This window comes from Macaca fascicularis, chromosome 15, assembly GCF_037993035.2.
Source record: "Macaca fascicularis isolate 582-1 chromosome 15, T2T-MFA8v1.1".
Taxonomy (NCBI): Eukaryota; Metazoa; Chordata; class Mammalia; order Primates; family Cercopithecidae; genus Macaca; species Macaca fascicularis.
This window is the reverse complement of record NC_088389.1, coordinates 108,362,206-108,384,692: the sequence shown is the minus strand read 5'-3', so window position 1 is coordinate 108,384,692 and position 22,487 is coordinate 108,362,206. Positions and strand designations below refer to the sequence as shown.

At 39.9% G+C, this 22,487-nt stretch overlaps 1 protein-coding gene across 2 annotated transcripts in view; it reads left to right on the top strand.

Annotated features, from left to right (window-relative positions):
• The window catches only part of GNAQ (G protein subunit alpha q), a 324,147-nt gene extending 301,922 nt beyond the window's left edge, over positions 1–22,225 (top strand). For both annotated transcript variants that reach the window (XM_005581977.5, XM_065530726.1), the window contains exons 6-7: positions 9,850–10,003; positions 16,981–22,225. In XM_005581977.5, the coding sequence (XP_005582034.1) occupies positions 9,850–10,003; positions 16,981–17,171 (345 nt within the window). In that variant the 3' untranslated portion in view covers positions 17,172–22,225. The remainder of the gene's footprint in view (positions 1–9,849; positions 10,004–16,980) is intronic.
• The last annotated feature ends 262 nt before the right edge of the window (positions 22,226–22,487 follow it).

Here is a 22,487-nt window from a genome sequence, read left to right as displayed (position 1 = left end):
AGTGTTCTATCATAACCACATATTCATTTTATAATAGAAAAAAATTGAATTATTTCAAATAATTTTTAATGTAGAAATGAATACAAGTATAGCTTGGGAAAAACCAGTTAAAATTTACTCTCTACAGTTGAGTGTACATGTGTGTGGTTTGTAGCATGCTATTATCATTCAGGTTGTATCAGAACTTCAGAAACTCACATTCTTAGGGAATGGAGCACTATGGAATTGGAAAGCACTCTTGCAGGTGTTAGCACACAACCATGTATACATGCAAATACATTCTACATGTTACAAATGGAATAAAAACTGACTATAGTATATTTACATTAAATTTAAAATGACCACACCACTGCATCCTCTGTTTACTGTTCTTCACAATTCCAAAGAGATAGGTTACAAATGCATTCTTTTGGCCTTCACTTGTGCCCTGGAGCCAACATTAAATGCTCACTGTGCCTCACTAGTGATACTCAAGAAAAAAAAGAGTCATTAGTGTCTACAGGAATAATCTGTGTTGTCTGTTTTAAGTTCATTTGTGTCTACTTCTGGCTAAATCTGGCAAAGAGATACTAAGCGAACCTGAGCAAATGAGCTATTGCTACAAGCAAATGACCTAGGATGCAATGGGAACAGATACCTGTTCAGCCAAGTTGTACCTTTGTGCTCTTGACACAGTGCTAATGGATCCATTGAAGTTCAAAATTAGGGTCCACCCATTCAAGTAGCCACTTACTATAGGTCTGTCTAGTAGTCTTCTTGGCTCTTTTGATGACTGGCTTGATGCAGTATCCCAAGACCACTCTGTTGGTTATTGCTGAAATATTGTTTTATATGAATGGGGACATAACCCAAGGAGTTGGAATAGGTTGGGATGCTGAATAAGTTATTGTTCTGACTGAAGTGTGAAGGTAAATCTATATCTTAATTATGCAAAAAAAAAAAATGACTTTTCCAGTAGCTCATGGGAAACAAATTATAGCCGTCAACTTAGACAAGTTCGTAAAGTAGGAAGCATTGGTCATCATGAGATTCAGGCTGGAAGGAATGCCTGTTACACCAGCTAATGACAATTACCCATCTCCTAGATACTTAGTAGAGGGAAACGTCACTTACAACATCACTTACAATGACAGTGACAACACATAGGATTTGAGTTTGCAGTGCAATAGAGCAGTGTTTAAAAGGCAGTGGTGGCAGTTGCTTTGGCCATCAGACATTACATCAGAGAGCAAGGAGAAGGGAGTCTCTCTTGAGCTGTTAGTGGCACTGCCACAAGATGATAGCACAGAATAATGGGTATGGAGAGAGTACTGGAAGGAGGAGGGAAAGTTCAGTGAATTGAAAAGTCAGTGTCATGAATACACAAATCGTTAAATACCTGACTCAGCTCAGTAAGTAACCCTTATGAGAAAAGGAAAGGAAAGAGTTAAGGATAGACTGTATATAAGTCACGGATAGTCCTCGGATCCCTGACATCAAAGCATAAAGTATGGCACATGGGATACTTGCTAAATAGAAAGATCAATGTGCTGTGCAGTAGACTCTGAAAGGATGTGGTTGGTCACTTAACTGAAATAGTAGAAAATACTAATCTGTTCATCTCTGTTAGTCCTGCCTCTGTAAGTTCTAAGACTGCAGGCTTCCACGTCGGAAAGGGTTACACATTTGTCCTGTTTTCTGTTACTCATGTTCTGGCTCTCCACTCTCCTTTGTTTCTCCTTGATCCCCAGTCTCTCATTCTGTCCTCCTTTTTTCCTCCTCCACTTGTCTCCTGCAACACACTCTGGTTTGCGGCAGTTCACTTTACAAGGGCCTCACATGTGACCGTATCTCATTGCTTAGTAACCTTAGACCTGGAGGTAATAGGCAAATATGTTCTATTTCTTTTCTTCTCCAAACATCCTATGCAGGTAGAATACATTGATGCATATGCAGAAACTATAATATTAAAACCTTCAGGAAGCCTAGAGAGTATGCCAAATTTGATCTCAAATAATTGCTTGCAAAGATTTGCCTAGACTAAGAAAATTATCAAGGAAATAATATCTATTCAGCTGAGTTTGACATTCTTATCATTTCTATCCTGGCTGTATGATTTGGATGCAAAAGTGCAATGCCTAGGAACCTGTCTTTAATTATTTCTCACTCCACCTACTCCGTTTGTAGATTGTATCTGTAGTTTTCTTGGTTTGCTCTGGGGTTGAGCATATTGAGCATCTTTAGAGATTTTGAAGATCCTCCCCTTTAACAGGTGGAGAATCTTAGGAAGAAACATTCTCTACGTAAGGGAAATTGGCAGAAACCTGGATGGCTTTCCAGTTCTCTATAAATTAGATGTGCCTGGATTTGATAACATGGATGAATTAACTATGTGCGGTTCCAGGGAAAGGAAAGATTTCACTGGGTTTAGTGTTTGGTCAGAGATTTGAGAGAAGCAAATTGCCTCACCAGGAGGTTCTTATGTAGCAATTTTGCCATCAGTGATAGAGGCTACTGTGTGCTCAGGCCACAGCTAGGGGCTTGGCATGCATTGTCTCATCTATCCTCACAAACCCTGGGAGATACGTGAAGAGACCAAGGCTCAGAGATGTTTAGCCACTTGCCCGAGGACACAGAGAGTCTTTGAAAGAGAGCCATGTTTCCACTGAGGTCCGCAGCTCACAGCCCTGGCCTGTCACCACTGGGCCACATTGCCATGTCAGTGTACTCTCCTTGCCAGATCGTCTGGAGCACATTTCCATACAGCAGATTCATGTGAATTCCTGTACTTTTTTCCTCTTCCTACCTCCCTCCCCAACAGCCGGAGTTTGGCACAGAATGTGTTTTGAATTCTCAACAGCGTTGACATCAGATAGGACACATAACAATGTGATCCTGCTGGAGATACAAAGTCAAACACAGCAAGCTTTTCCCTAAACAATCAAGGGAGGAAAGAAGTATGTAGAAGACTAGGCTTGCAAATTTTTTTTTCATACAGCTTTGGAGTTATTTGTCTTCTGGGTTGTTGCATTTATTTACCCAGTAGACACAGACAAATGAGATAAATACCTGAAAGAGTATGTTCAGATTTTTCAAATTGTTCAATATTTGGTAAGCTACAAATGATAATATTGATTGAAATTTTACATTATGGATCATTACATAGAAAGTAAATCAACTGGTCTTGCTTTTTTAAAGTAATAATGACCTTTAATAAAGTAATCTATAAGGGTGTTCTTTAGTGAGTTATGTCTTACAAGAAATAGTCAAGCTGTTACAGCAATTAAAAGTGAAGAGTATGGGTTTGAAATGTCTTATTTAAAAAAGACAGTGAAGATTGTTATTTAAAACAGTCTTATATGAATTCTGGAGCATAAAACCCTATATTCTGACAGTCTTATCAATTTCATAAGCAGAAGTGGTGCCAATAAAAATGGTACCTTGTATCAGCGTGTTTTGTCATGTACAGTGTACGGAATGAGGCCCTGTGAGCTACTTGGTATAAAAATTTAGAGTGTAGATGTACCCAGCAGATGTTGTCTTAACCTGTAACTCTGAAGATCTGTGTTAAAAAATATCATAAGGTAACAAACTGTGTGTTTTCCCCTTTTACTGAGCAGTCGACTTTATAGACATGCTCGTGTATTCGTTCTGTGTCTGTATATCTGGACTTCACTCATTGAAGTAGAGGGCATGATGGCTCTGGCCTTCTTTTTCAGCAGAAAGCTTAGGGGATACATAAGCACAGAATTGTGAACACAGAAATTATCATCACAGAATCACAGTCACCTGACTGGCTCCTGGCATCAATTAGTGAGTCTGTAGATCACTCGAGGTCACTGAACACCCTGTGTGTCTCCCTGAGACTCATCACTCAGCACCCTGTGTCTCCCTGAGACTCAAGAGCATCTGCACCCTGGAAATCTTCATCCCATTTTCTCTGGGGTCTATCCTACCTCAGGTCAGCTGAGAACAGCTCATAGATGACTGTCAGGCCCTCAGTGATGATTGTTATTAATGCCCTCATGACATTCTGCATGCTTATTTCTTAACAGTCTTGTTTTGCATTTAAGGATGCATTTCAGACTTTATGGGAAATGTAATTCAATGTGGTTTATCAATGTACTGATAGAAGAAAAAAATACCACCAGGGAGACAGGTGGATAACTTGTATCAGGTAAAAGAATTACGGGTCTTAGTCTAAATTTGTCTTTGCTAAGAAAATAAGTGCGTTTTGTGAGAATATGTTCTTATTGGCAAGATAATGAGGAGTTGCAAAAGTTATTGAAACAGATACTCAAATCTCTAGTTTAATGCTGACTTTTGACAGAGGGAAGCACCAATTTGGTGGAGAGGGATAAGGAAAGACAGTGTGCTGAGCACATGTTGACTTTGGTGACAGCAGGGATGCAAAGTGTATAGACACAAAATACTGTTCCTTTAGGCCCTTTGGTAATTGTTATGCAGAGATTTGTGCCAGACTGTAGCCTGAAGAAAGCCAGCTTCCAGCTGGGGTCTTGGGCCATGCCCACTGGATCCAACCTTTTCCTTAATCAGAGGGATGTTTGCTTTCTTTTCCTCCTTGCAAGCTCCAATTCATTTATAAAGATTCAGTTTGAAACTACCTTTCCTTTTAAACCTTCCCTGATCCACTGCACAGTCAAATCTTTCCTTCCTGTGTCACCCCAGCCTCCCCTACTTCTCACTGCTTTGGGCCCACCACGTGGGCCTGTGAGGATGCATTGCATGCTTGTCTTCTTTAGTCTTCCAGGACAAGGGCTGTGTCTACAGCATGCTCATGCCCTGCATCTCAGAAGCTCTCATATGTGTCCACTGAACCATTGGCACACTAGGGATAGGACACCCTGTGCTGGGGATGGGAGGAAGAAGCAAGCCCAGTGGGGCTTGGGGAAGAACTGCTTGGGGAAGTTGGGTTGACCTGGATATTGAAGGATAAGAAGTGGGGACAGCGTTGTGGGTCACAGGTCAGGAACATGCAGTCATGTGGCAGTGGTGACATGGAATCTGTTTATCAGGAAAAAAGACCATTTGTATAGGGGCTCAGATTAAAGACAGTGCCAAGCTGTGATTGCCAGATCGGAACTTGTAGCTTCACCCTGTAGGCAGCCTTAGTCAATTACATGTTAACAGGGAAATGCATTAAAAAGCAATGTGTTCAGGATATCAGAGATCTACATAATTTGATTTGAGATGTTAAATATTAGAGGTATAAGACCTTTTGTTGATGGCTCAAACAGGGCTTTCGCCGATGACTGGTCATGGTGGAACACTCAGGGGTCACACCATCCTGCTTGCAATTACAAAGCAGGGAGCAGGTACCCTATCCTTCTCCCTCAGGGCCAAGGATTGGGGTGAATGCTTCCCAGTTTAGTACTCTACCCTTTGGCTGGTTCCAGCCCATAGGAGGAATGACTTACCTATCAGTGTGGTCTAGGCGAGTCTGACATTTCCATGGCCTCATGTACCTGAAGCAGAGACCAACCAGGACACACACCATGGTCACTCGCTTACAGCCTGTCCTCAGCCTTTATGGCCTCTTTGGTCCTCCCTTCTCTGTGGAAGTGGAGCCCAGGCAGGACCTACTTCTGGCAGCGCCCCCTGTCCTTGTTCTCCCTGATCCAGTTCTCTCACCTGCACCAAAGCCACCCTTCATTGGGAGGGACAGTTGTTTCCAGCTCAAGAGAAGTGGTGGGTGAGGACAATTGGCAGTTGGAAGGCTCCTAGAGCCTCACACAGTCTAGGCCCAACCTGTTAACAAGGAGCCCTGTGTTTGGGATAGTAAAACCTTTACTAGTATCCTGCAGGGTGTGGTGGCTTATGCCTGTAATCCCAGCACTTTGGGAGGCCAAGGCAGGCAGATCACTTGAGGTCAGGAGTTCATGACCAGCCTGGCCAACATGGTGAAACCCTGTCTCTACTAAAAATACAAAAATTAGCCAGGTGTGGTGGCGGGCACCCTGTAATCCCAGCTACTCCAGAGGCTGAGGCAGGAGAATCGCTTGAACCCAGGAGGCAGAGGTTGCAATAAGCTGAGATCACACCACTGAGCTCCAGCCTAGGCAACAGAGTGGAACTCCATCTCGGTGGGGTTGAGCGGGGAGGGGGACCTTTACTAGTATCCTCTGCGTGCATTTCCCAACTGGTTAAAACCCCAAGATAAAGAGGGCATGATTAACACCACCCCCCAGACTGCCTTTAAACCTGTCTTCAGAGTAAACAAAACCTCCTTGTTTTATATTATGGGTCATACACGTGGCTCGCACATCGATCCTTCTTGAAACGTCATGCTCTGGCAGATTACTGCAAAGCAGGTGCCACAAAGTCTCCTGGGACGTGCTGTTCCCTCATAGATTTCAATTTTTACTGAGCAAAGTGGATTATGCCTCACACTCTGCACGTTCCACTACCTTATGAGTCATTGTGAAAATCTCATTTAGTCCATTTAGGATTTAGTCCAGGGCTTCGATACAGAGCATGTTGGTTTGTAACTGTTATTCCATAAAGGAAAAGTCAAGGCATAAGGAATTTTTACTATGCAGTGGAAAACATCATATAGCATAGCATAAAGAATCTTAATTGGGTGGAAAAAAAAAAAGTCTGCCCAGAATCAGACGCTCAGCTGTGTTTGACTTGCACTTCTTATCATGAAAATGGGATACAGCATCGCCTCCCTTGTTGTCCCGGGCTCGGCAAGCTTTCTTCTGTACCTTCCAGCTCAGTGCGGTCTTGTTAGAAATGCAGACCCTCGGGCTCCACCCCGTGCTGAAGCAGAAGCCTTGTTTTAAGAACACCCCATGTGATTCATAGCAACACTAACTTGAATGTGCATTCACATCACCTAGAGGGCTTGTAAGAAGCAGATTCCTGGCATCTCCCCTCGGAGATTCAATTGGCAGGCCTGATTGAAAGCTGATCTCATCTGCCAGTCATCTGCGCATTTTAGCCTTCCCCTGAGCTAGAAGCGCGGGCTTCAGGCCACCTGGCACCTGGTGAATGGAGGTATGTCCTTGAGCAGCCGCAGACTGCATGCATGGGTGAGCTGCCTCCAGAGCAGCCCCAGTGAGGCAGTACTGGGTACAGATGGCCAGCACCCTGGGCAAGTTGTCTCTGGAACACAATGCTGGGCTCAGTCACTCTCCTCTCCACTGCCCAGCAGGCTGGCACAAGGCTCTGTCTTAGCAGACTCCACTGGGGCTCCAGTCCAGTCTGGAAGTTAAAGATTTCCAGCCTAGTCTGGAAGTTAAACAGAGAGACATGGTACACCTTCTTCTATATCAATGCAAAGTCAGGCTCGCCTTTCCTGTCTCTGCCCATGGTCTAGTCACTTCCCCTTGAAAGTCTCCAGCCAGAAAAGGCTCAACTAGGACCCATTCCCTTGGGAGCCCATCACGCCCCTTCTGAGGAATGCTAAATTTAATAAGGCTTTCTAATGGAGACTTGCTGGGTTGATGCCCAGGTGTACATACCTTTAGATGGGGAGTCTCTGAATACCATAGCATGACTTTCTAGAATTTCTCTAGCTATAAGTAACAGGGGTTTAAAAACAAACAAACAAAACACCACGCTCCCATCAGGGGTGTCACTAACTTTCTTTAAATTTTTTTAAAAAATTATTTGTTCTTATTAAAGCCTTTGTCTTCAGTCCTGAAACACTCAGCCTATAAAATCTCAAGCTACAAGATATCATTTCTCAGTGTTATTTCCAGGGCTTAAAATCTTATCACTGGCTACGAGAACCCTTAAAAGGCGTGTAGACAGTAAAGATATGTTTAAAGATATGTCTGTCCTATCATTTATATAAAAGAGAAATGTATGCAGTGAGATAAACACTGTCTTTTGAACCATGAAGTTATCTTTCATTATATCAGCCCACATAGTTCATTAATTTTAATTATCTATGCAATTGTTGGCACAAAATTAACAGGTTGAAGAGATTGGGGACAATGGACTTTGCCTGATTTGACAAAGATCTCCTTTGGAAAAGTGTGCCTTATCACTTAATTTGAATTGGCACACTTTACAGAAGAAAGGAAGAAGACGTATTCAGGATCCAGATTATTGTACTTGGTAAAAGCTGAGGTCCCTGGAGGTTTCCAGAACACCAGTCAAGGGCTACGCAGAGGAGCAATACATGGCCTTTGTAACTCTTCACTGAAATTCCAGGAGCATCCTACCGCAGGCAGGCAAAAGCTGAGCAGAAGGTGTTCATAGCCAGTCTATTCAGTCATTCTCGTTCACTTCCTTGTATAAGTTTGGAGGGGAGGATATATCCAGGTTTACCAACTGGAAGTATTTTGTATAATAAAAACCAGAAAAATATAGCCCCAACTAGTTGAAAAAATAAAAGGTTCTTTTGACTGATGTTCCTGACAAATCTAAAGGCATGACCAAGCTTAGCCCTGGTTGGAGCAAGAGGTTAAAAACCAGGTGAGCAGGACCCAATTTGTTTTTCGCTCACTTTTCAAGATGGCTGCTAAAAGCTCCTGAGGCTCCATGATTCCTCTTCCAAACTCTGCACGAAAGCAAGGTTCTCTGTTCCAGAGTTCCCAGCAAAAGTCCTCAAGTTAATTGGCCTGGTTGAGATGCTTGGCTAAACTGATTACCATAAATGAGGGGAGGGAAGCTCCAAGTGATTTGGGCCTGGATCAGAGCCCAGCCCCAAGCCAGCTCACATGGCAGGAAACTAGGATGCTCTGGTGTAAATCACCAAGCCTCCTCTTAGCAGCGGAGGTGGGCACAATCCCAGGCAGCCCTTTCCATTGCCACAAACCCAGCCATAACAGGGAGAAGTAAGAAGGGAGGTTGGAAAGTGTGTGCAGGATGAAGCATGCCCATGCATCCTGGCTTTTATCTCCTCAGGGGAAGGAGGATTCCCAAATCTGCTGCCTTCCTCTGTAACCCAAGTGTGGGAATGATTTAGAGAGGGGAGTCTATGGGAGAAGGAATGGTAAGGAGCAACGAAAGAAGCTCTGAGGCCCTCTAGCTTTTGGCTGATAAGTATGTTTTTTTCAGAGGAATGATTTGACTCAGGAACAGCCTCAAATAGCATCTTCATTTATAGTAGCAAGCTGACTAATTTTCTTGAGAATCCATTTAGGGTTTCTGTTACCAAGGTAGGCTTGAAAGTGTAGCTTCAGGTGAGAACACTTACTCACAGATGCTGAAAGTGAGAAATATTACATTTTTATCTCCACATAATTACTATGTGTATCTCCACAATTCTCTATTAATAGTATAGTGAAGCATAGGGAGAAAGCATGCACTCAGGAACAGGAAATGTATGATCTTACAACATTTTCCATGTGTTTATAAAGGGTGTGTGTGTGTGTATGTGTGTGTGTGTGTAGAGTAGTAACTCTAGAAAACATCTAGAAATATAGATATGCTTTTGACAAAGTAACTGTTTTGATTGCTTAGAATAGAGTTAATTGTGAGGCCCCAAATAAATATAGCTTAAGAAAAACAAAATGAAGTCATATCTAGTCCTTAGTTCACATCTCAAGTATTTAGTCATTAATGAATGATTTTTGGTGGGAATTTGTGACAGTGTGCCAGATTCACAACATGATTCTCTAGGCTTTCAATTATTTTCTCTTTCAACCGTAGGAGCTATTTTAGCTGATTTTTATTATTATTACTCCCTTCTGCTTGTCAACCTGAGAGTTTGCATAATGAAAACAGCCAATGCATATCATGAATCATTTGCATATAAATCCTGACAAATCCAACACAGGGCTACAAAAACTGGTTGTTTACAAAAGATGGGTTGGACTTATAAAATAAACACAATTCACAAATTAAGTAATCATGTAATTCACTCCTTATTTTTTCTGATTTTTTTTCCCCCAGAACCGAATGGAAGAAAGCAAGGCTCTGTTTAGAACAATTATCACATATCCCTGGTTCCAGAATTCCTCGGTTATTCTGTTCCTAAACAAGAAAGATCTTCTAGAGGAGAAAATCATGTATTCCCATCTAGTTGACTACTTCCCAGAATATGATGGTAAGTCAGCATTCATGCAACAGCTCAGTAGCTGTAAATAGGTTTTGTCTCCAAACCCCAGTGTGGGAGTTAACGCACTACAGTACACCATTGCTGCCCTTGCCCTGTGCAGCCTGCATGTTGGGACTGATACAGTAGGAATTATTGTTTGCCCGGTCTTTTAGTGACACAAAACATTTCATTCCTTAACAATGCTAAAAGTCATAGAAAAAGAAACTCATGGCCTGGCGCAGTGGCAAGCTCCTGTAATCTCAACACTTTGGGAGGCTGAGGTAGGTGGATCACAAGGTCAAGAGATCGAGACCATCCTGGTCAACATGGTGAAACCCCGTCTCTACTAAAAATACAAAAATTAGCTGGGCATGGTGGTGCGTGCCTGTAATCCCAGCTGCTCGGGAGGCTGAGGCAGGAGAATGGCTTGAACCCGAGAGGCGGAGGTTGCAGTGAGTCGAGATCGCGCCATGGCACTCCAGCCTGGCAACAGAGTGAGACTGTGTCTCAAAAAAAAAAAAAAGAAACAAACAAACTCATCTGCTTTGAAATAGCAGATCAGAAAAAGGAACAATCCAGTAGTTTTGACCAATTATGTATTAACCCTTATAGTCTCCTCTGTCTCTCCTTTTCATTTGGTTACAGTCCACCTCTGCCTCTCTTCTCTCTGGGGAGAGAACACAATTTTGAAGTCAAGAGCCCACCACCGAAATCTGTCTACCCAGGTTCAGATCCCAGTTCTGACACTTACTATTTGTAGAACTACCATCAAGTCACTTGATTTTTCTGGGCCTTAGGACAAACTCATAGGATGTTTTGTACATTGTAGTGTATAACATATGTGTATATTTAGCATGATGCCTGACACGTAGGGCACTTACTGAATACTCAGGAAATACTTCCTTTTGAAACATCATAGCCCAATGAAGTCCCACCACCATTAGTAATAGTAACCCAGTTTTAAACTCTTTGTGCAGCACTTAGAATCTATAGCATCCACTTCACTACTCCTATGGCTTTGCATTATTTGCTTTGTTCTTAGAAAAGAATCTTACCCTCCCCAACTAAACTGTGAAATCCTGGACAACTAGACACCCAACCCATTCTGAGAAACACTTGAACACTTGGTGATTGGTAACAAAATGCATCCACATGTAGCCACTCTGTAAAACAAGTGAGAGTCATGACTGCTGCCCTATAAGAGCTGATGTGACCAGGTGTGGTGATTCACACCTGTAATCCCAGCACTTTGGGAGACTGAGGTGAGAGGATCGCTTGAGCACAGAAATTCAAGCCCAGCCTGAGCCATGTAACGAGACCTCTGTCTACAAAAAATGAGGCAGGAGGTGGGAGGCAAGAGGTCAAGGCTGCAATAAGCCGTGATCCTGCCACTGTACTCTGCCCGGGTGATGGGAGACCCTGTCTCAAAAAAATAAAAAAAAAGTTTATTTGGCAAGATAATCACATCTCTCCTTGATGGCCCACCACCTGGTTTTATGAATAAAGTTTTATTGAGACATTGCCACACCCATTCATTATACACTGTCTATGGCTGCTTTCACACTATAACAGTAGAATTGGGTAATTGTGACAGAGATAAAATAGTCTGCACAGCCTAAAAAATTCTGTGGCCCTTTACAGAGAAAGTTTGCCAAGCCGTGGCCTAGAGAGTTAAGAGCACGAGCTCTGAAAAGTTCTACTTTGCCACTCATTGGCTGTGTTGCCTCAGACAAATTTATTTAGCTACTCAATTTATCCCTGGGCAAAAAAGAATTGAATGGAGTCATATGTAGATCACATAGCAGAAACCCAAAAGTATCTACCACAGAGGTGATGTAACAACAAGAGAAGAGACTAGTTTTAAAATTACATTGTCAACATATGATGTCCAGGATGGATATTGTGCCACAGTGTTTTGGTACTTCTAAAAGCTCCCTCAGAAAAGTACTTTAAAAACCAATATTAAATTTAGCTTCATAGCTTTCTATGATGATACGAACACATCAGGGATGGAGGTTTAGTCACCTTTTCATCCCACATGGATGTGGTACAGTCCTGGCTTGTGAAAGGGAAATGTTACATGTTTAATGAATTTATGTTCCCTTCTCACATACATGGAAGATCCTGAAGATTGGTGAATTGAAAATATAAACATTTGGGGATTGTTACCAGATGTTAGAAATGGTACCCTTTTTTGTTAGCAGTGTGTTTATATCCTCTCTTCAAGTACATTTTCCTTTGTGCTTTGCTGTTCTTTTAAAAACACTTTATCAGTCTAAACAATGTTTTCTCTTTCACTCCTTTTAATTTGCACTAACCTGGAAACATCATCAGTGTCTGAGACTGCACTTCTCAGTGTTGCTCAGAAAACTATGGAAGGAAGTGACTGTGTGGGCAGTTAACTTGCTTTCCTACCTCAACAGGCTTCAAAAACATGTCTACCTGAATACAGTAGGCATGAAGCATCTGGCTTAGATCTAAACACACTTGCCTGCCACACACACACAGACACACACACACATACACACGAGATTCTTCTTAATTTTTCTTGAAACTTGGTAAGAATCAGCGTGTGAGAAATTGCCACACCATAAACAACACCCCATCTTGTGGGCTGGCACGTTCTCATGATGTGCTTGCATAAGGGAGGATGCAGATAGAGCATGGTGCCCACGGAGCTGAACCCTTCTGAGGGGTTCATTCAAACTTCTCGGATGCAGTAGACCTAGCCACACTTCACAGTTGCTGATTTTTCCGCAGTAAAAGACTTAGTCTGTGATCATTGTTTGCAGTGCTGTTTTTTGATCTCTTCACATACCTCCTTTCTCCAGTAATTTCCCCAGATTCCCCACTACTACAAGCATTTTCCTTCCAACATGTGTCCGTTGTGAATATTCTGAAATCTGAAGATTTTTTTTCTGTTTTACTGTTACCATACCCCAGTATACATATAATGCACAGAGGAAACTTGGGCACAGAAAAAGAAAAAAGGCATTGATTTTGTTACTTACAAAGCCAGTGCAGCTGTCATTACATGGAACTCCAAGCCCTTGTAAGATGAGCAAAGACTGAAAAAATTGAGGCCCACTCTGCAGTGATGTCTTTGTAATAAACATGTTTATAATATTATAAACTTCACACTTCCACATTTCTGTACTTACAAGGTCTTAATCATAATGAATGCCATTTCTGTGTTTCTCTTCAAGAAAGGAAATTACCATTTCCACATGGACTTGAATTGCAAGTGTTCATAGAGACTGTGGAATTCTGCTCCTGCTGTGATGGCTGTAATGATTTCTTTGTAGTGTATGTTTATTCAAATAACAATTTATGCTTAAAAACATAACACCTTTCAAGTGCACTTCAGTGAACTTCGATCTAGTTCTTATATTCTGTAGGGTAAATAAAACAGAAAAAAACAAAAAAAGGTATAGTCCCTTCTTTCCCAAATAGAGTAAGTACAAAATCATACAGAAGTTCATTCATAAGCCAGAAACATAATGTTCTTTTTATGAAATGAGAGACTTCTCCAGCTCTGGGAATCTGTCAGTTTCTGGTTTTGAATATTTTTTATTACTTCTCTTGAGTTAATAAGTTCATAGTACATTGAAAAAGATGGAACATTAATTATATATTTGCTTGTATATATATTTTACATATTATTTTTAATTGTACTTTTTATTTATTAAATATGATGCCAGCCATCTTAGTCATTTAAAAAAATTGAATTCTGGGCACCTACGTCAAAAATTAAACATTACTTTTTTAAATTGTACAAATGAGGATAGTCTACATGTTTTTATAATTCTTTCGTCCCATCTTCTGGCATTATCAGATATAAGTTTATTGGAGTAATCTCCAATTTATAAAAAGGTTGATTTGAGAATAATTCAAGTCAGCCGTCTGAAGCTCAGGGTGCATTTTGTTAGAAATGGTGGTCAAGCCCTCAACAGAGTTCTCCAAGATCTCTTTATCCCTACTAGTAGGTAAAAAGAATATTGATAGAAAAAGACCTGCTGGGTGCGGTGGCTCACACCTGTAATCCCAGCACTTTGGGAGGCCGAGGTGGGCGGATCCCTTGAGGCCTGGAGTTCAAGACCAGCCTGGTCAACATAGCAAAACCCTGTCTCTTCTAAAAATGCAAAAATTAGCTGGGCGTGGTGGTGCACGCCTGTAGTCCCAGCTACTCACAAAGCTGAGGCAGGAGATTCGCTTGAACCCAGGAGGTGGAGGTTGCAGTGAGCCAAGATCATGCCACTGCACTCCAGCCTGGGTGACACAGTGAGACTCTGTCTCAAGAAAAAAAAAAGTTTCTTATGGCTTGGTATAGAGCTAACTTGAAAAAATGGAGGAAATGTATACATAAAGCGATACAAAGACAAATATATGATAGGTATCCAATACTTGAAATGTGATGGTGTTTTGATGTTATTAATTTACACTAAGTTTTAAATCAATGTATCTATCAGTACCTATTAAATATACTTTTAAAACAGCTTTGAGATTTATATACCATGTAATTCACTTAAAGTGTACAATTCAGTGGGTTTTGATATATTACATTATTAATTTTTTATTATAAAATATATATAAAATTTACCATTTTAACTGCAAAATTCACTGGTATCAATTACACACACAATACTGTACAGCCATCACCAGTATTTTCAAAATATTTTCACCACCCCAATTAAGCAACAACACCCCATTTCCTTCCTTCCCCTAACCCTTGGAAACCTCTAATCTACTTTCTGTCTGTATGAATTTACTGATTCTGAGTACCTCATATGTGTGCAAGCATACAATATTTGTTGTTTTATGTTGGGTTTATTATAATGTTCTCATAGTTCATGCATATTACAGCATCTATCAGAGCTTTACTCTTTTTTATGGCTGAATAATCTGTTTCTGATATTCTAATATTCTGTTTGTTTCTATTTGTTTTGTTTCTCCATTTATCTGTTGATGGACACTTGGATTGTTTTTGCCTTTTGGCTGTTGTTAACAATGCTGCTATTAACATTGATGTACATTGCTTCTCGCCCTTTTGGCTAAGATCAAGTGTCTGTCAGAGCCCCTGCTCTCAGTTCCTTTGGATATATACATTGGAGTAGACTAGCAGGGTCAGTCATGTGGTTATTCTATGTTTAGCTTTTTGAGGAACCACCAAACTGTTTTCACAACAGCTGCACCTTTGTACATTCCCACCAACAGTGCACAGGAGTACAAATCTCTCCACATTTTCCCCAACCCTTGTTATTTCACACTTTTTTATAGCCATTCTAGATGTGGAGGGGTATCTCATTGTGGTTTTGATTTGCATTTTTCTAAATGATTACTGGTGTTGAGCATCTTTTCCTGTGCTTATTGACCATTTGTATATCTTCTTTAGAGAAATGTCTGTTCAAGTCTTTTGCCTATTTTTTAATTGGGTTTTTTGTGTGTGTGTTATTGAATTGTAGGAGCTCTTTGTATATTCTGGATACTAAACTCTTATCAGATGACATGATTTGCAAATATTTTCTCCCATTCTATAGATTGACTTTTCACTTTCTTAATAATGGCGTTGGCCAGGTGTGGTGGCTCATGCTTATAATCCCAGCACTTTGGGAGCCTGAGGTGGGAGGATTGCTTGAGGCCAGAAGTTCAAGAACAGCCTAGACAACATAGTGAGGCCCCATCTTTACAAAAAATTTAAAAATTTGCCACGCTTGGTGGCACCTGTAGTTCCAGCTATTCAGGAGGCTGAGGCAAGAGGATCACTTGAGCCCAGAAGGTTGAGGCTGCAGTGAGCCATGATCATGCCACTACACTGTAGCCTGGGTAGCAGAGCAAGACCCTGTCAAAAAAAAAAAAAAATAGTCCTTGGATACATAAGGTTTTTAATTTTGATGAAGTCCAATTTATTTTTTCTTTTGTGAAAAATATGACCTGGCTGTGGTGTCATATCTAAGAATCCATTGCAAAATTACGTTTTTAGTTTATCTTGCTAGATATATCACAATTCTTTTTCAAAGCATCTAGGACAATTCCTGGCACATAAGAGACTCCTTCCTAAATCAATGTGAGAAAATACAGGCCGAGTGCAGTGGCTGACACCTGTAATCCCAGCACTTTGGGAGGCCAAGGCGGGTGCATCACCTGAGATTAGGAGTTTGAGAACAGCCTGGCCAACATGGCAAAACCTTGTCTCTACTAAAAATACAAAAATTTAGCTAAGCATGATGGCAGGCACCTGTAATCCCAGCTGCTCAGCAGACTGAGGCAAGAGAATCGCTTGAACCTGGGAGGCAGAGGTTGCAGTGAGCCGAGATCTCATCGCTGCACTCTTGCCTGGGCAACATGGTGAGACTGTATCTCAAAAAAAGATAAACCAATTGTTTTATCATCACAAATGAACTGAATGCTACACAAATGTAGTGTGCTCATAAATACCAGAAATCTATGGAAGTGAGACTACCGAGGCCCACTGTAGACAGAGCTGACCTTACAAACAGGTGTTTTATTCTAAGAGGGATTGTCAGTCTGGAAGATGTAAAATGATCCATAATGTTGAGTCGTTTGGAGGACAGATTGACAGGAGAGCCCAAGGAGGCTGTGTCTTTGTGCACACTTATTAAATAGCTGAAACAAGCATAATTAACTCAGTTGAACAGAAGTAAGCTATCACTCCCCTGATGAAGAGCCTACAGTGGCTCCCAGTCACTCAGGGAATCAGAGTGAAGGCCAAGCTAAGAAATAGACTTAACCTTGGCCTTCAAGTCATCTGTCTGCTTTCACCTATACACAGTTTGTGAATGGGTGGGTACGTGGGTGGGTGGGTGGATGGTCAGACATAGTAGTGTTAGGGAAAATGATTATAACAGATCAAATCTGCAGTGCAGATGTAGGCTTCATGAGCAATGACACAGTATTTATTGAACGAATGATAATTGAGTACATTAGCAGATTAGGTAACAGTGTCCCTCTTGTCTCTTGGCCAAAAGGACCCCAGAGAGATGCCCAGGCAGCCCGAGAATTCATTCTGAAGATGTTCGTGGACCTGAACCCAGACAGTGACAAAATTATCTACTCCCACTTCACATGCGCGACAGACACCGAGAACATCCGCTTTGTCTTTGCTGCCGTCAAGGACACCATCCTCCAGTTGAACCTGAAGGAGTACAATCTGGTCTAATTGTGCCTCCTAGACACCCGCCCTGCCCTTCCCTGGTGGGCTATTGAAGATACACAAGAGGGACTGTATTTCTGTGGAAAACAATTTGCATAATACTAATTTATTGCCGTCCTGGACTCTGTGTGAGCGTGTCCACAGAGTTTGTAGTAAATATTATGATTTTATTTAAACTATTCAGAGGAAAAACAGAGGATGCTGAAGTACAGTCCCAGCACATTTCCTCTCTATCTTTTTTTTAGGCAAAACCTTGTGACTCAATGTATTTTAAATTCTCAGTCATGCACTCACAAAGATAAGACTTGTTTCTTTTCTCTCTTTCTCTCTTTTTCTTTTCTATGGAGCAAAACAAAGCTGATTTCCTTTTTTTTTCCCCCCCTAATTTATACTTCCCTCCTGATTTTTTTCCCAAGATACAATGACCTTTATCCTAGTTCCATTCTTGGTCAAGTTTTTCTCTCAAATGATACAGTCAGGACACATCGTTCGATTTAAGCCATCATCAGCTTAATTTAAGTTTGTAGTTTTTGCTGAAGGATTACATGTATTAATACTATGGTTTTAAATGTGTTGCTCTGTATACATACATAGTTTCTTTTTTAATAGAATGTACTGTCTTGTCTCACTTTGGACTGGGACAATGGATGCCCGTCTAACAGTAAGTGTCATTTCTTTTAGATGTTTACCTTCAGCCATAGCTTGATTGCTCAGAGAAATGTGCAGAAGGCAGGATCAAAGACACACAGGAGTCCTTTCTTTTGAAATGCTACGTGCCATTGTCTTTCCTCCCTTCTTTGCTTCTTTTTCTTTTTTTCACCCTCTCTTTCAATTGCAGATGCCAAAAAAGATGCCAACAGACACTACATTACCCTAATGGCTGCTACCCAGAACCTTTTTATAGGTTGTTCTTAATTTTTTTGTTGTTGTTGTTTAAGCTTTTCCTTCCTTTTTTTTCTTAGTGTTTGGGGGCCACAATTTTAAAATGACTTTTATTATGGGAATGTGTTGCCAAAGCTGGCTTTTTTTCAAATAAAATGAATAAGAACTCAAAAAATAAAAGCTGGTATCTTAAAATGTAAGAGAGTAAGACTGTGAAGCCTAAAATGACTGGCTGAGAATGAACCAGAAATGCCAATTGCCAAACAGTTGGTAACTGTAAATTTGATTCTCACGGTCCATTCTTTTATTTGTCCTTAAGATGACATTGTTAGTGTTCACGTCCCATGTTCAGTGTCCAAACCGGCAATGTAAAAAGTATCCTGTGTGGTTTAACAGGAAATCTGTTTATGTCTCTTTATTTGAAACCAGTTTTACTCTCAATGGTTCTTTAAGTTCAATTAAGTCTGCCAGGAACATTGGTTGATAGTATTATTCTGACACCTTTAATTTCCAAAATCTGAAGTTCCTGCTGGTTAACCACCTTCAAGATCTTCTTGAACTGGTAACTGATTAGGTTGAACTTACAGAAGATTTGTGGACTTAACTCAAAAGTAACCTCTCAGTGTTCTATAGAACATGTATTTGTGTAACTGAACCTACTAGGAGAAATGTTTGGAATTCTATATGTGCAATTTTTCAGCAAATGCAAAAAAATACAGCACACGTATTGACGAGCTTCTGTCAAGCAGCTTGAGTTGAAATTTAAGAAAATAAATCACGATTGTTTAAAGCTGCTGGGACGTTAGAATTAGGCCATGAGACTGGTCTCATTTTAACTATAGTGGTATTTGGCACTAGTCTAAACTTCCATATAAATCACTCTTTTGGAACAACAAAGGGGGAGGGAGAAAACTAACGGCCTGTTAGATGAGTACCAAAGCCACCAAACAGTAATGAAATATTCTCATTCTTGATTCTCCCAGCCTCAAACAACACAGGTTACTTTTTTTCCCTTGCTCAGAAAGCACCTGTAATGTAACAAGCAGACTGCCTGTAGGTATAGTGCAATTACAAATGCTCTAATCATTGTACATACATCTCTCTTGATATTGCAGCATCCATACTGGCTTTGTAATCATTAATTTTTTGGCAGATTGAATGTGCTGTATTGATATGTATCTATGTAATTGTATTGTATGTCTATAGCTAATTCACATTTTGAATAATGTTATTTTATTTACTTTTTTAAGAGAGGAGAATGTAAATTTGTCAGTTTATTTCTGACTAGGGATATTTTCTTTCCATTTAGAAAAGAAGAAAAAAAAAAACCTTACTGTCGTACAGAGCGGTACTAGCGTCGTGCTGTATAAAATCATTTGCACATTCCTGAGTAGAGGTATACTGATTATAAGACCCAAAGGTAATTTCATAGCAAAATACATAAAATCAGTCAGAGCTTTTATACAAACATGGAAACCAACTTTGTAGAACTTTTGCCATTTGATCTAGGATTGGAATATGAGCTTTTATACAATTCATATTCTTATTTGGCAAATGCACAGTTTAGTATTACCTCTCTGATGGCCTTTACTAGAAAGGCAGTTTTAGAAGCTATTGTGATCCACTAAGGAAATGTTTTAACAGCTAGAGACCACTGCTTGCCTGAAAGGGCGTTCTTAAATTTGGTGCAGCAAAAAAAAAAAAAAAAAAAGTAAAAACAACAACATTTGAAGGCCTACAGTGTGTATAGAGAAAACCTCATCACAAGATCATAAGTGTTACAGTTTTAGGGAATCAAGATATTCTATTTAATAGAGCTATAGTAGATGTAGTCAATCAAACCTGATCTCAAAGCTTGAAGAAGCTGAGCAAAACAGGGAAAGATTGTTATATTTGTCTTTATGAAATTGGGATGGAATTTGCTATGCAGAATTGAGGTTTGTGGCTTCACTGTTCCTGTAGGGTGCATGACAAGATCCCTTCTCTTGAGAAAGGAAAAAATTGATCACCCTAGCAGCAGTGATGCATAGAAACCTAATTTTAGCCACACTAGTCAATCGAAGCTAAAGGATTTTCTTTTTTGTTTCTTTGGGGTTTTATTGAAGGGGCTAAGGGCGGGACGGGATTCTTTTCAGTTTTGTATAAAACAAAGTTTACTCATGCTTTATATTATATTGTGATTGCAAGCGTTATAAGCGTGTGCCACTGGCCTCCTATTGTTGATGCTTAGGTAATGGAGGCCTGTGGTGAGTTTTATGGTGACTTGGGCATGTCTTATTCAAAAACAAAAACATAAAACACAGAAACCTTTCTTCAGCATACCAAGGCAAGCAGCCATTTCATGACTCACTTAACACATTGCAGTGTACCAGTTTACAGATGATTTTTCCCTTTTTGCGTGACATGGCAGTTCCAACCCCCAGAGAATTCCTTATTTGTAAATTGGAAGTTTCTACTATGCCTTACAGAGCTTAAATTCAGAAGTTTGTGCCTCATATCTGAAACAAAGGGAAACAACACACGTATTCACAAGTAAATAAATCTCCTAGATGTTTTTGTTTTTAATATTTCCACATAAAGAGCTCTGTTGAATGTCATGAATAGACTGGAAAAAAAAAATCTTAGGAACCTGCATATGTTGTTTACTAGCAGATGACAACTACAAAAGGAATTTGAAGAACATGTGAAACTTGTTTTTTTTTTTTTTTTTTTTTTTTTTTTGGTAGATTAGCAGGTCTATTTTAAAAAGGTAATTCAGCTAAAGGGCAATTTACTTTTTTGTACTTCAGACTATCTTGATTGTCAAAGTGTACGAACTGTAATTTTAAAATTTATACTGCCACATGATTGTAAATTTTAGTTGTCTTAAGTTAGGAATTGGTGAAAAGCTATTTATGCTGGATTTGGGTCAAAATGACTTATTTGCAAAAAAAATAAATAAATAATGGGAAGAAAGGGCTGTATAATGAAATACTGCAAGACTCACCTATTGGTTGGAAATTTCCCTCAAATCACCTACCGATTACCCTTGATTTCCCTTTGTTTTCAGTTTCTCAAAACGAATGAAATGAAATATAGCAGAATGTTAACCCATATAAAAATAAAGTGTACCCAAATATTGTAATGTATATTGCTGCTCTTCTTCAAATTAAATAAGGGTTTAAAACCACTTAATTGGTAATCAACATCTCAATTGATTCAAATAAGGTGTGCTTGGTATACATTAATATTTTCTTCCAAAGATACGTCTTTGGTCAGAAACACAAAAAAATAAAACTAGTAACATAGTATGTTTATCTATCTCTACATATTTCCAGCATATGTAGCGCTAATAGATCTGTCCTGGTAACTGTGTCTTTGGGATTTCATTTTGATGCCATCAAATTAGGAGAAGAAATGGCTTAGTTGTATATGATTAGCTAGAGATTTTTGGAGCCAGACACCTGCTGTTTATTAGATAACTTAGTACAGAGTCTAAACTTGTCATTTGTTTTTCTCACAGAATAGCCATTTCCTGCTGTCTTCCCAATGACCACTGCCCTTTCAATAACACTCTTGCCTCTAGAATCATATGTTGAAAGTATGAATACACACCTAGCACATAGTAGGTGCTCAAATATTAATTTCCTCCTTGCCTTCCTTATCTACCCTGTGTCCTCCTTTTCCCCGTATGATTCCAACCCAATAGCAAAGGACATTTACATGTGATGAAAACATCTATTGGGTAAAATCAGATCTTGGATAAAGAAATTCTGACTTTTATATAAGCTGTTGGTAAACAGAAAAAACAGGAAGGTATTCGTCGGTAGAACATTTTTAAGTGCAGGAAAGAAAGCTGGAATAATACTATGTAACTTTGTCCAGGTTACTTTGACTGAAACACGTTTTTGGTGGATTTCTTTTCCTCAAAGAACTCTCTAAATGCAACTCCTTGCTGGATTCCTCACCCATCATCCTGTTGGAAACCCTTACTAGACCTATGGATTTAGGGAGTTTTGTCAGAAAACATTTTTAACTTGCAGTATTTAAAAGAATATTTACTGTTCCTAAAATGTCATTCAAATGCATGTATTGTCTATTGTTTGGGGATGGGAACTAGTTTTGCAAAAAACACCTAATGTTGTATAATAATGCCCCAATGATCTTGCTGGTTAAAAATACAGTATTTTTGGCCATAATTTTGTACTATAGTATTCTTCATTGTTGAGTTTTGCTTCCGTTGAAGTTGCCCAAGCCCCTCTCAGAATGTTTTGTATTAGCAGGAGTATTGAAATACATCTTTCCTTCCTTAACACACCTTTTTGTGCACACTGCATTTTCCAAAATAAACAAGTTTAATGGTTTCAAAAAAAAAAAAGAAACACCAAAAAACCTTTTTCCTTCTGTGTATAATCAGAAATATCAGTCTCCTGTAGTGGAAATATACATATTGGTAGCATT